Source organism: Lepidochelys kempii, chromosome 11, assembly GCF_965140265.1.
Source record: "Lepidochelys kempii isolate rLepKem1 chromosome 11, rLepKem1.hap2, whole genome shotgun sequence".
Taxonomy (NCBI): domain Eukaryota; kingdom Metazoa; phylum Chordata; order Testudines; family Cheloniidae; genus Lepidochelys; species Lepidochelys kempii.
This window is the reverse complement of record NC_133266.1, coordinates 58,746,592-58,760,045: the sequence shown is the minus strand read 5'-3', so window position 1 is coordinate 58,760,045 and position 13,454 is coordinate 58,746,592. Positions and strand designations below refer to the sequence as shown.

Below are 13,454 nucleotides of genomic sequence, written 5' to 3'. Positions count from 1 at the left end.
CAAAATGGTTGCCATTGAAGTTAATGGGAGCTACTAAGTGCTCAGAGATTTTGAAAAGCAGGGCACCAAAGACTAAAATGTCTAGGTTGCCAGTAGGGTTAAAATGAAACCTTTAGGTTTATTTTGAGTCTGTTAATATCACAAACTAAACAATGGGAAGATAAATGTATTTTGCATGGAAACCATTGTTTATTGAAATCATCATTCTTGCAGGAAATCAGATGAACAAAATGGGAATCAAATAGCTACCTAGGCAAAGTGCAATTCATCAGATTCAAACAGCCAAAAATACTTTTTTCAGCAGTATAAACACAGAACAGGAATTTATTTCAGAGATGTGCAATATTACAATTTCTCAGAATTAACTGTATAGTATTTGAATGTCATGGGTCTCAAACTGATTTTAAACATTTGGGCAAGTATTCCATTTCATATTTACAACCAGAGCAAACTCCAAAGGCAGAGACTGTGAAAGGTATTTTTCCTCAAGCCTTGCTTTGGCCTCTGAGTCCTTTCACTGGCTCACTTTTACATGCTGCATCAAATGTAAATTTCTTGTGCTTTTTGTAAAGGTTCAGCATTCCATCCCAGCCCACCTCTCAGATCTTGTGTTGTATCATCTGCCTCCTTGCTTTCCCAGTGATGCCATCCTCACCGCCCTGTGTCTCTCATTTCTAGTCACATATTTGTGTCTTCTTTCACCTTGTCCACTATGCATGGATCAGCCTCCTAATCTCAGTGCCAGCTCCCACCCACTAAAATCCCATATTTCTCCACAATGGCACAGACACTAACCCATGTGAGTCTGTTATCTTCTTCATTCCAACATTGCAGAAAAAAAGAGTGATAAAAAGATTCAAATCTGAATCAGCACTTCCTCTTGGTTTCCCAGTGACTCTTCTCAGTGTTACTTGGAGTCTGATTTTTTAGAAGTGTTAAGCACCCATCTCTTGAAGTCAGTGGGAGCTGCAGGGACTTAGCTACCTCTGGAAATAAGGCTCTTAGGCTATTTAATAGCAGGGAGCATCTTTCTATTTGTCTTGTATAGCACTGAGCAGGGGATTGGCAGATAAATAATAACGGATTTTTGGTCCTGATTTTAGAAAAGAGTAGGGTAAAAATGTTGCCAATAGCCAACAATACAAGAAAATGTCTGACAAAGGTTCTCCGCTTGGTGTGTGGAGTACTTCCTGGTGGCCTGTGGAAGCCAGCTGGTCACATGGTGGTGGCTCTCTCCTTGTTTCCAGCTCATAAATTTAATTAAAACTACACAGATATTTTCCCAATTTTACTCTTCCATGGAAGCAATTTCTTTATTTGCCACAGGGATGTTATGTGATCATGAATGAAACTTTGGAAGGGGAGACACACAATCACAACTGGGAGAGGAGATGGTTCACAAGTCACTCTCTCTACTGAGATGTGGTCCACACTAGTGAAGTGCTTGAGGGCCTCTGGTCTAAAAAGTTATGGAGTTGGAAGAAAGATTCTCCCATGATTTATGGGGATTTATATCTTGGTTTGTAGAGTCCCTCCTACAAACCAAGACATTTATGCTTACATATAGCGTATCTAGATCCCTTTTGTCTGCTACACTTACAACGTATAAGTAAAGAACTTCTGCCTTTGATGGAAGCTCATCATGAAAACAAGCAGAGCTGTAATCCATGCTTAGCACAAAATATGAATGTGCTGTCATCTATTCTAAAGTTCTGTTTTTAGATATAAGACTACTGAGGAACATGCATAGATTGATCTCAAGCAGCATGAAACTAAAGAGATTTTGTCTGTGCTTAAAAATTAGGAGCTTACTAAGTAATGTCTACAACAAAAACACTAACCCAGGAACCTATCCTTGCAACAAAGCCCGTTGCCAACTCTGTCCACATATCTATTCAGGGGACACCATCATAGGGCCTAATCACACTATCAGAGGCTCGTTCACCTGCACATCTACCAATGTGATATATGCCATCATGTGCCAGCAATGCCCCTCTGCCATGTACATTGGCCAAATCGGACAGTCTCTATGTAAAAGAATAAATGGACACAAATCAGACATCAAGAATTATAACATTCAAAAACCAGTTGGAGAACACTTCAATCTCCTGGTCACTCGATTACAGACCTAAAAGTCGCAATGTTACAACAATAAAACTTCAAAAACAGACTCCAGCGAGAGACTGCTGAATTGGAATTAATTTGCAAACTGGACACCATTAAATTAGGCTTGAATAAAGACTGGGAGTGGATGGGTCATTACACAAAGAAAAACTACTTCCCCGTGCTTATTTCCCCCCCTACTGTTATTCTCACCTTCTTGTCAACTGTTGGAAATGGGCCATCCTGATTATCACTACAAAAGGTTTTTTTCTCCTGCTGATAATAGCTCACCTTAATTGATCACTCTCATTATAGTGTGTATGGCAACACCTATTTTTTCATGTTCTCTGTGTGTATATATATCTTTCTTCCTACTGTATTTTCCACTGCATGCATCTGATGAAGTGGGTTTTAGCCCATGAAAGCTTATGCTCAAATAAATTTGTTAGTCTCTAAGGTGCCACAAGTACTCCTTGTTCTTTTTGCTGATTCAGACTAACACAGCTACCACTCTGAAACCTATCACCACTGGAGTTCTAATGACACTAGTGGTCAGGTCATCAGTTTTGCACATTATCTAAAAAATGGGACTTCTAGAAGCACAGTGCTCTCTTCCACCATTCTGAAGCACCAGCTCAATTCAGAGAGTAAGTGACACTTATTAAATCCTATATTCACACTTCACTAATACACAGATAATCCACATACAAAGATACTGACTGCAATCTGGTTCTCAGTAAGGATTTAACAGCAGGTATCAGATTACTAAAGCTTCATTATTTTTAGAACTAGATTACAGAATATTATCACAGATTATCTGACAAGGGTAAAATACAGTTTGTGAATCTGCCTTATTGCTTCAACTCCCCCCACTTACTTGCTAATTCACAGTGGATCTTCTATTAATTAATAGTCTAATGCACCATTTCCCACAGCTTCTAGCCTCCCTTCCAAGTACCCATGAGGCTTGGCTCATTTTACCTTATTTATTACAAAATCCCTGTGTTTTGATAGAAGTGCTATATAAGTGCACGATATTATCAAGGATGTCAAAGCACTTTACAACACTAATTAATCTCTGTGAGGCAGATAAGTATTAATATCTTCATTTTACAGATGGGAATAGATGAGCACAAAAAGGGTAAGCGACATTCCCAAGGTGTCACATCAAGTCAGTGGCAAAACTTGGCACAGAACCAGATTGCCTGATTTAGCAATGTGTTCTGACTAGTGAACTACAATCCCTTTGAGTTGGAGCTAACATTAAGCTAATTTTTACAGTTCAATGGAGTTTGCTATTGTTCATAACATTAAAATATAGTCAAGTACTGAAGAGTGTTTGTCTCTTAAAAAGATACATAACTTAATATAGTAATTTTATACAGTTCCAGGGCCCAATCCTGTCATCCTTAATCAGGCAAAGCTCTAATTATCATCAGTGGGAGTTTTTCCTGAATAAAGTCTGCAGGATAGTGCCCTAACTGCATCAACAAGGAAAGGATATGTCTCTTTCGGAGGTAAGACAACAGCATTTGTTCAGGATCAGCATTCTTCTCTACTATCTGCAGAAGGAAGGGAAACAAGCTGTTACAAAAATACTCAGGGTTTATCCTTCAGGGCACAAACCAATAGTCTGCCTTCCCAGCCCCACTTAACATAACTGCATGTGCTAAGGGCCATAGGTGGGAATTTTTCCTTCCTTTGGAAGTTTTTTGTCAGATAGTGCTACTGCTAAAAATAAACTGTCAGGACAGCTTATCTTTAATAAAAACAACCCTAGTGATAGGAGGAATGCCACATCAAAAGAATCCATCCTGAGCCCCTCTAACGGTAAAGGGGGCCAGGAATGGGACTGTATGTCAGCCTATGCACATATGCTTCATACTTATAAAGACATACAAAACCATGCTGGAGAACTCTCAGAATTGTGAACAGTCTGATGACCTGTTGGAAGTGAAGGGGAGCAGAGACTATTCCACAGCGCAGATGAACATGGAAGTATTACTGCAAGGTTACAGATACCAATTATTAAAAATACAAACACAAAAAGAGTTTACTGCATACCGCCAGATCAGAAATGTAATAAGGAAATCAATATTCTTGACAGATTATAGAGCCTCATTATTATTTGAACATAATATGATGAACACTGGAAGGCAGACTAGCCAGGCCAGTGCCAGGGATCCCATTCCTCCTAGTTTTACCCACAGATGTATACTGTACTCATCTCACAGAGTATCCAAATGCTTTACAAAATTATAATCCCCCACCATACTCTCAAATGGGATGGCTGTAATGAATGCTATGACCATTAACAATATTTGTAGCTATCCATGCCAAGAAAATGTTACACAATGGTAATCAGATTTTATGCATCAGGGAATAAACTATGCAGGTCAGGAAGACGTCACCCTCTTCATCCAGCACTGCATAAAACTGACTCAATGCAGTCTTCATTCTGTGATGGTCTCTGACAGAGGAGGAATACTAAACTATCTGGAGCAATAGCATCATCCAGAAACTCCTACATACCTATCTGATTAGAAGAATCCTTATCCCAGTATCTTGAATCAGCTAAACCTTAAAGTAGTGTTTAATCAATAGCCAGTTTAAGTAATTATACTCCCATTACATCAACGTTCTATTAGGCCAGTAGCTTCCATTTCATTCATCATATTTTGCTATATTTTGGCATTTCCATTATTGACATTTGCCTTCCTATCTTCTCCACATTGTACTGTCCGTCAAGAAAATGTATATTTCAAGAAAAACACATATAATTTTCAATAATTTTTTTTGCACACATGAAATTCTGAGGGAAATTTTCAAAGGATGAAAGGAGAGTTTGGCACCCAACTGCCACTGATGTTCCAGGAAGGGCTGGAGGCCTAACTCCCTTTTGTGATTTTGAAAATCTTCCCTCCTCTGGCATCATCATCCACAGGAATCTTGTGAGAAACCAGGCAGCAGGAAGGAAAGTGCATGATCTGCAGGTCTGCCGTGGCCCCCCAAATGAACACACCATCACTTCAACACTGGTTGACAACAGCCCTAGAGAGGTTCTGGGATGTTCGTTTGGGGATGAAATGTTATTGTTCTCCCACTGCTTTTTGAAAAGCTCGGTGGGGTAGAAAGCTCAATGACAGCTACTCTTCTAAACTTCACACCACTTAAGGTGTACAATGCTAGTCTGAGTGGAACACTCTTCAGCTCCATGGCACTCTAGATTTTAGACAAAAGAAAAATAATTTACCTAGCACTGATGTGCATAGAAAGTGCCATGACAAAAAATGTATGGGGAGAAAAAAAATGCATCTTAGGGGGCAAACTGCATAAAAGAAATACACAAGGCATTTGTGTTAAATATTTAACTTCCTGATCCTGATATGAACCTGAAATTAACTCCAAACTTTCACTCTTAATTTGCCGTTCTCCTTAAGCTCATTGCAAACAAAAAATGTATGCAAAACACTATCTGTGTGGAAGTGACAGCTAAAGAAACTATTTAGAGCACAAAGAAAAGGAGTACTTGTGGCACCTTAGAGACTAACCAATTTATTTGAGCATGAGCTTTCGTGAGCTACAGCTCACTTCATCGGATGCATGTAGCTCACGAAAGCTTATGCTCAAATAAATTGGTTAGTCTCTAAGGTGCCACAAGTACTCCTTTTCTTTTTGCGAATACAGACTAACACGGCTGTTTGAAACCTGTCATTTAGAGCACAGGAACTCCTAACCAATCTCCCCGACCCCCCAGTATCATGCTTCTTCCCGAGGAAGCGGCGATTACATCGCTACGTTAGAGCTATATTGGCTGTTTACTGTTCTGACCCTGCAGAGGAGAAAGGGAAGTGGGAGTGGAGAACTGCCCATGGAGTCGGAGGAACTTGGGTCTGTGTGTCGGGTTGCCATCACATGAGAAATGGTCAAAAGGCCACTCCAACACCTCTCGTCCCGTCCAGTCACCAGTGACCCCCTCGCTTACCTTCCTCCCGTTCACATAGAAGATCAGCTTATCAGGCCCCGCTCCCCCTGCAGCGGGGAGAGACATTGGGAGACGCAGGGAATCACAAGTCCCGTCCCCGCAAACCAGCTGCGCTGTGCAGTCCAGCGAGCGAGCGATGGACCTTGCCGGGGGGCTGGGCCACCTGTGAACTCGAGAGGGGGGCGGCAAAGCCAGTAACATGAGAAGTCGGGGTGGTGGTGCTATGACTATCCGCAAATGTAACTAATAGATATAAGCAGGCCCATAGCTATAGATAGCTCCCACCCGTGGTGCAATCCCTGATAAAAAGCCCATCCTGTTCCAAACACTTTCAAAACTGGTTCCCCGCCAGGAAAGTCAAGGGCAGTGGTTACTATCGCCAAGAAAAGCAAATAGCGTTACTGTTCTCCGGTTCTTTGCTGGAATAACTTGCATAAATCCTGGCACAGAATTTAAAGGAACCACTTGCATTTTATAGTATTACAAACTCTTAGTTCATCATCCCACGTACCTGTTATTAAAGGGTGGCATCACCCCCCCCCCCCCCCATTAACATACCATCACCATGGTCCAGAATGCAGGGAACTGAAATGGCCAATCCTAAAAATGAATGATTTATCAAAATAAGATCATTGTAAGATTAGAGAAAAACAAAAGATACACTCCTCTATATAAAGAAAAGGAGGACTTGTGGCACCTTAGAGACTAACCAATTTATTTGAGCATAAGCTTTCGTGAGCTACAGCTCACTTCAACAGATGAAATCAGGAAAGCTTATGCTCAAATAAATTGGTTAGTCTCTAAGGTGCCACAAGTACTCCTTTTCTTTTTGCGAATACAGACTAACACGGCTGTTACTCTGAAACTCCTCTATATTACATTACTCCTCTATATAGACCATTACTTAATTATTATTTCTAACTATGGTAGCACCAATTATTTTTATTATTTATTGATATTGCTGTACACCCTAGAGGCCCCAGCATTATTGTGCTAGGCACTGTAGAGGCTCCAGTTGAGATAGGGACTCCATTTTGCTAGGCATCGCATAAACACAGAGGAAGAGCCAGTGCTTGCCCCAAAGAACTTACAATCTAAACAGAAAAGACAGATAAAGAGAATATTATCCTCATTTTCACAGATGGGGAACTGTGTGATTAAGTGACTTGCCAAAGATCCCATAAGAAGTTTGTGACTGAGCCAGCATCCAAATCCCAGCCCAGCATCTTACCCACAAAACCATTTGCGGAAAAACTATGTAACCTGTTCTTAGCTGTCTGTGGGTGAATACAACCAAGCCCATCCTTACTGCCACCTCAGACAAAATGAAAGCACGTATAGAGACATCAGTGTAAATATGCATAAATAAATAAATAAACCATTTTCAAAAGCTAAAGAAGTGTTTGAGTCATGAGAGAAAAAGTTAAAAAAAGAGAGAAAGGTTGAAAATGGAAGAGCTGATTTTTAAAAATTGCAATCACAATGGGGACATGGGCAGCTAACCCCCAAGCAAGCTCATGGGTCAGATGGATCCCATCCGTTCGCAATACTAATATTTTCTCCCAACAATTCAAGCACAGTTTTAGAAATCAATTGAAGCCAAAGTCAAGGGGAATTGTGCTCAAGATAAATTCACATAGCAGATCAAGATAGGGCTGTCTGGATTTATCAGCAAAGCATTTTCCTATTATCTATGTTTATTTTATCTATAATTTACTCATTACAATATTTTTATTTTTTTGAAAAAAGTAATTGAAATAAAACATGTACCTGTTTGCTGCCAATGCTGCTATAGTTGCAAACTGAGCAGCTTTTACTGTCTTTCCTCCAAAGCCACCACCAATTGATTTCATGTGGCACTTGATTTTATTGGCTGGGACATTTAATATTAAGGACACTATTTTCTGTAAAATTATGTTCAGAGATTTCACTGTTTTCCTGTTTGATTACTGAAGTTCAAAATATAATATTGAATCTTTAACTGCTACTGTTGTATAAAAGAGAAATACCTGGAAAGAAGAAAGGACAGAAGCAGGCTGCTTCTGTCTCTTGGCACAAAACATTTAATTTTCTAAATTATGAAGTATTGTTTCATTGTGAAAAATTCATGTAAAATATCATGAGGTTACTTAATTGTTGTGTTTAAATGACTCTATACCAAATGTGATCAATTTACAAGTAAAAAGATGTCTTTTTCTACGTGCCAGCCTTGAAAACTCAACATGGGCTCTGAAAGTCAAGTTTGATTCTTTCCTTCCCATGCATCAGCACAAACTAAAAGGGAAGGGTGAAATTATGCCATCCTCACTGCTAAACGCGGTGTGTCCAAGTGAAGACAGATACATTTTGTCCTTGATCAAATTCTGTATGCAAATATAACAATATTCGTTTTTGTATCTGAGCAGAAAGAGAAAATAATAGCTTTAATTTGAAATTCTAATCCCTTTTCTCTAAACTGAACGCCCCCACATTTGGGGAACCTTGGATTTGACTCTCGACCTTGGATTTGTGGCTCAGACCATGTCTATTTTGAAGAGTTTATAAAGGATACTGTATCTTCTTGGTAATTGGTTCATGTCTTGATATAATCACAGTGCAGGATCCACAGCCATCTAGCCGAAACCTATACCTAGTTCCTGTGAGACAGATTGCAAAAGCCTCAGTCAAGGAAAAATGTCACCAATTCTTGATGTGGTACTTTCACCACACTTGGCTTAAGTGTATAAAAAGGGAAGTCCATCCCTTAGGATACACAGCAGGTTAGGGATTTGTGAATACATCCTGATTATTAAATCCCAGTCTCCACCAATATGAATCTACAATTCCTCAATCACATGACAGCATGTATAGTTGATTGAGTCTGAACAAGAGAGAATGGTCAGCTGTCAGCATAATTTCCCATTAAAAAAAAAAAAAGCACCTTCAAGAAGCCAGACTCTGGACACAGTATGAAAGAACACGTTTAAGAATGGTAGCCATCAATATAAGAAAAAAATATAGGATACAGAACCATTACTTAATTAAATGTATTGCTAACTGGTACTGGTTAAATAGCTGTTTGAGGTGATAAAAACCCAGGAGCAGGACTTTGGCACTAAATTTGGTAGATAAACCCAAGGTTCAGTTAATAAGAGGAGATCTGGAAAAGTATGCTAGATGGTGGCAGCTTGAAAGTACTCAGATTTTATTAGCATGTGTGTGCTCCTCTCCCTTCTCTTCCCTCCCATTAATAGGCTATCCACATTCCAAGATTTACATAAAAACTCTTTTACCCTTATTCATACACAAATATTATGAGATCAAAAGGTTTTTGTTGACCCAAACTAAGCCTGAGTTGGATGTAGAGGAATCTTCTTAGACTGATGAGCTGATGCTCAAAAACAATCTATCTTCAAAACATCATCAACAGCAAAAGCAGCTAACTCATCCTTGGGAGAAAAAGGGCAAACTCCTGTTCTTAGTTTCAACTATGTAAATCTGAAGTAATTCTAAATGACTTCAGTGGAGTCATTCCAGATTTTTACAGACATAACCAAGAGCAGAATATCATCAGACATTTATAGACTGATGATAGACCAGAATAAAATAAATAATATTTTTATTGATACAATACTAGCACAAAGCTGACAAAAACCACAAAAAAGCTGCACAGAGAGTTTCAGTTCCAGAACTCCAGCTAAAACACCCAGATCTCAATATCTTTAGCAAATAGCAGTTCTTTGCAATGCACTACAACAGCATTTATTCAAAAAGAAACAGATTACAACTGTAACACGTATTTGCCAATGTGAAGTACAGTATAGCAGAATGATTTTTAACTTGTGATTCTAAAAGTTAAGTGGACGGCATTTAATGGGGCAGTTCTGCACTGTAGATTTGAACAATGATAGTATTATAACCAATGAAGTTAACTAAATTAGCAATAGTTACAGCTTGGTTTAACAGTAAAAAGAAAAGGAGTACTTGTGGCACCTTAGAGACTAACAACCAAATTTATTTGAGCATAAGCTTTTGTGAGCTACAGCTGAATGCATCCGATGAAGTGAGCTGTAGCTCACGAAAGCTTATGCTCAAATAAATTGGTTAGTCTCTAAGGTGCCACAAGTACTCCTTTTCTTTTTGCGAATACAGACTAACACGGTGCTATTCTGAAACCTGCCATTAGTTAACAGTATAGCTCTGTACAGAAAACTTATTTTTACAACACAACAGCACCAAGATTCTGATTGATAGCTGACTCAGCCCAGGGGCAAATGAATGCAGAATGAAATGAAAGCAATTCCTTTTGATATAATTATACACAAATACAGATGTGTATTGGAAAGACTGGAGAAGGAGGAATGGACCTTCTTACCACTGAAGCCCTGTACATCTTGCATCCTAATGCAGGGCCAATTGCTGTTTTTCATTTGTATATTTTGATTTGTAACATATGTGATTCAGAACATTCTTAAGCAGATGCTCAATATTTAAAAACAAGAAAACTCATATTTTATTGGACCAATGCCAGTAGATGACAAAAAAATGAAGAATACGGGATAGTTGCATAAGCTACTATAACGGTGGACTAAGTGTATCCATGAAAAAAACCTCACAATGAATGTCTGCAATATTGTCTTATAGTACCTATGCGCACAGATTGTTCCCTATATGATAATAGTCTGTCAGTGTTGTAAATAAATATTATTTTTTGTATCAAATTAATCTGTTATAACTCCATTGACTTAAATGGAGTTTGATTTTGTTCATTTCCTTTATGTTTAAGTGCCTGACAGAGACTTTGATTTTTATTTTGATCTATTTTTTTTATTGATTCTCTCTCTGACTTCCATTCCAAGGGTCAAATATTGAGATTATAGGAGGAAAAGTTTCTCTGTGCCTGTTTCAAAGTTCAAGTTATTACAGTTAGACAAACATCTACCACTGGGGAATCTGCAGTGAGATGTTTGTCTACAGTTAAGGTATGTCTACACTGGAGCTGGAAGGATAATTTACAACTTGAGGAGATATACCCATGTTAACTCTGATTGAGCTAATGTATTAAAAATAGAAGTATAGCCACTGTGGAGTGATAGGCTAGCCACCCTGAGTACATACCTAGTGTCTTAGATGAGATCATACTCAGGGCAGCTGGCCCCTAGTTATGCATCCAGAGTGTAAGACAAGGCCATGTAATGGTATGAGGATCAATGATCTTATTGTAAAGTCCCTAAAGAAAGGAACTGTTGTGCTGTGAGTAAAACATACCATTAAAAGGTTAGACCCTTACTCTGCAAAGATTTATGTGCATGTGTGAAGTAAAGCATGTGTGTAAGTCTGTGGAATTGGGCCTTATTTAGTAATCATACTATTTTACATGATTAAACATATTTTAAAAGTGTTCTAATATTATGCAAAACACCATGAGTTTCTGTTTGGGGTAGAGGATCGTTTTTATTTTTAAAGTAAAAAGCTCTACACAGTAAAGACAGAATTCTGCCCTCAGCCTCATGCAGGGCTTGTAACATGAGTTAAACATTTTAGAAAGAAACCAAACTCACTGTTCTAGTTCAACTAAGAGTGTTCTAATAATCAAAAATCACGTTGGTCAGGAGGTTATCATGATAGTGTGTGCTGCTGAAAAGGGCTCGAATGTAGTGTGTAGTGCTCGCCACTCAAACAATTAATAGCAGACACTGGTTCTACAATCTACACCAGCTTCTTTAACATTCAGACATCTCATGTCTCAGGAGGGAAAACAGCCCGCTCTTTGATCATGGGAATTTCAGCAGAGTAGAATCTGTTGTGTAAAATGATACAATATTAAGAATGAGTATGTTTAGGTAAGTTCAGCTGACTGACAGCAATATTAGCCTTACAATATACTTTCCCCCCATACTTCTTTTCCATTTGATCTCAGTTTTCTCTTCCCTTCTTGTCTCAACTTCTTTGGCCTTTTTCCTTTCTCTCTCTCTCTCTCTGCTGATGGGCTGCCAATAACAAGGGGAGCTCTCAAATATGATCTTTCTTCCTCTGTGTCCCAGAGGAGCATGAGCTCACAGGGAGAAATGGATGGAGGGTTTTACTGTCTCTGAGTATAGATAAAAAGAAAAGGAGTACTTGTGGCACCTTAGAGACTAATAAATTTATTTGAGCATAAGCTTTCGTGAGCCACAGCTCACTTCATCGGATGCTGTAGCTTACGAAAGCTTATTCTCAAATAAATTTGTTCGTCTCTAAGGTGCCACAAGTACTCCTTTTCTTTTTGCGAATACAGACTAACACGGCTGCTACTCTGAAACCTGAGTATAGATAATGAATTGTGGGGATATAGTAGAAGGCAAAAAGCACGCCTTTATCCTGCACCTAGGAAGTGAATGTACAGCACGTTTACATTCATGAAAATGGGATCTCTGCCTGCCTTGATAGAAAACACTGAAAAAGATTTTGGGTGAGATAAAATTTCTTTGAATAGGAGCTTAGCCTGTTGTTTAGTCTCTAGAAAACATGTTATAATTTTGTTTTATATGTAACCTTATTCACTATCTCTTGAATCTTTGATAATAAACTAATTGTTGATTACACTATAAATATATCTAATTGCTGTGGTATTAAACAAGTTGCTGATCCTGAGCTGAATCATACAAACTGGTGTACTCTGTTCCTCTGGAGACAGCAGACCTGGTACTTCTGTGAGTGTCCAGTAGAGAAGGGGCTGGACACTACAGGGGAATGAATCAAAGCAGCTCAGGAACTGAGGTACACCTATTATTAACCTGCAAGACAAAGTGATGACTGGCATAACCCAGAGGAGATTGTTTGGACGGCTGGTGGTGCCACGGAACTGACACTGTTAAGTATAACGAAGTCTCCCTCTTAGGGTATGTCTACACTACGGAATAAGGTCAAATTTATAGAAGTCGGTTTTTTAGAAATCGGTTTTATATATTCGAGTGTGTGTGTCCCCACAGAAAATGCTCTAAGTGCATTAAGTGCATTAACTCGGCGGAGCGCTTCCACAGTACGGAGGCTAGAGTCGACTTCCGGAGCGTTGCACTGTGGGTAGCTATCCCACAGTTCCCGCAGTCTCCGCTGCCCATTGGAATTCTGGGTTGAGATCCCAATGCCTGATGGGGCTAAAACATTGTCGCGGGTGGTTCTGGGTACATATCGTCAGGCCCCCGTTCCCTCCCTCCCTCCGTGAAAGCAAGGGCAGACAATCGTTTCGCGCCTTTTTTCCTGAGTTACCTGTGCAGACGCCATACCACGGCAAGCATGGAGCCCGCTCAAGTAACCGTCACCCTATGTCTCCTGGGTGCTGGCAGACGTGGTACGGCATTGCTACACAGTAGCAGCAACCCCTTGCCTTGTGGCAGCAGACGGTACA

At 39.4% G+C, this 13,454-nt stretch overlaps 1 protein-coding gene across 1 annotated transcript in view; it reads right to left on the bottom strand.

Moving 5' to 3' along the window:
* The window catches only part of LOC140895790 (aldehyde oxidase 1-like), a 76,309-nt gene extending 70,119 nt beyond the window's left edge, over positions 1-6,190 (bottom strand). The window contains exons 1-2 of the mRNA XM_073306342.1: positions 6,089-6,190; positions 3,608-3,665 (exon numbers count right to left, since the gene is read on the bottom strand). Of these exons, the coding sequence (XP_073162443.1) occupies positions 3,608-3,665; positions 6,089-6,154 (124 nt within the window). The 5' untranslated portion in view covers positions 6,155-6,190. The remainder of the gene's footprint in view (positions 1-3,607; positions 3,666-6,088) is intronic.
* Between the last annotated feature and the right edge of the window lie 7,264 nt (positions 6,191-13,454).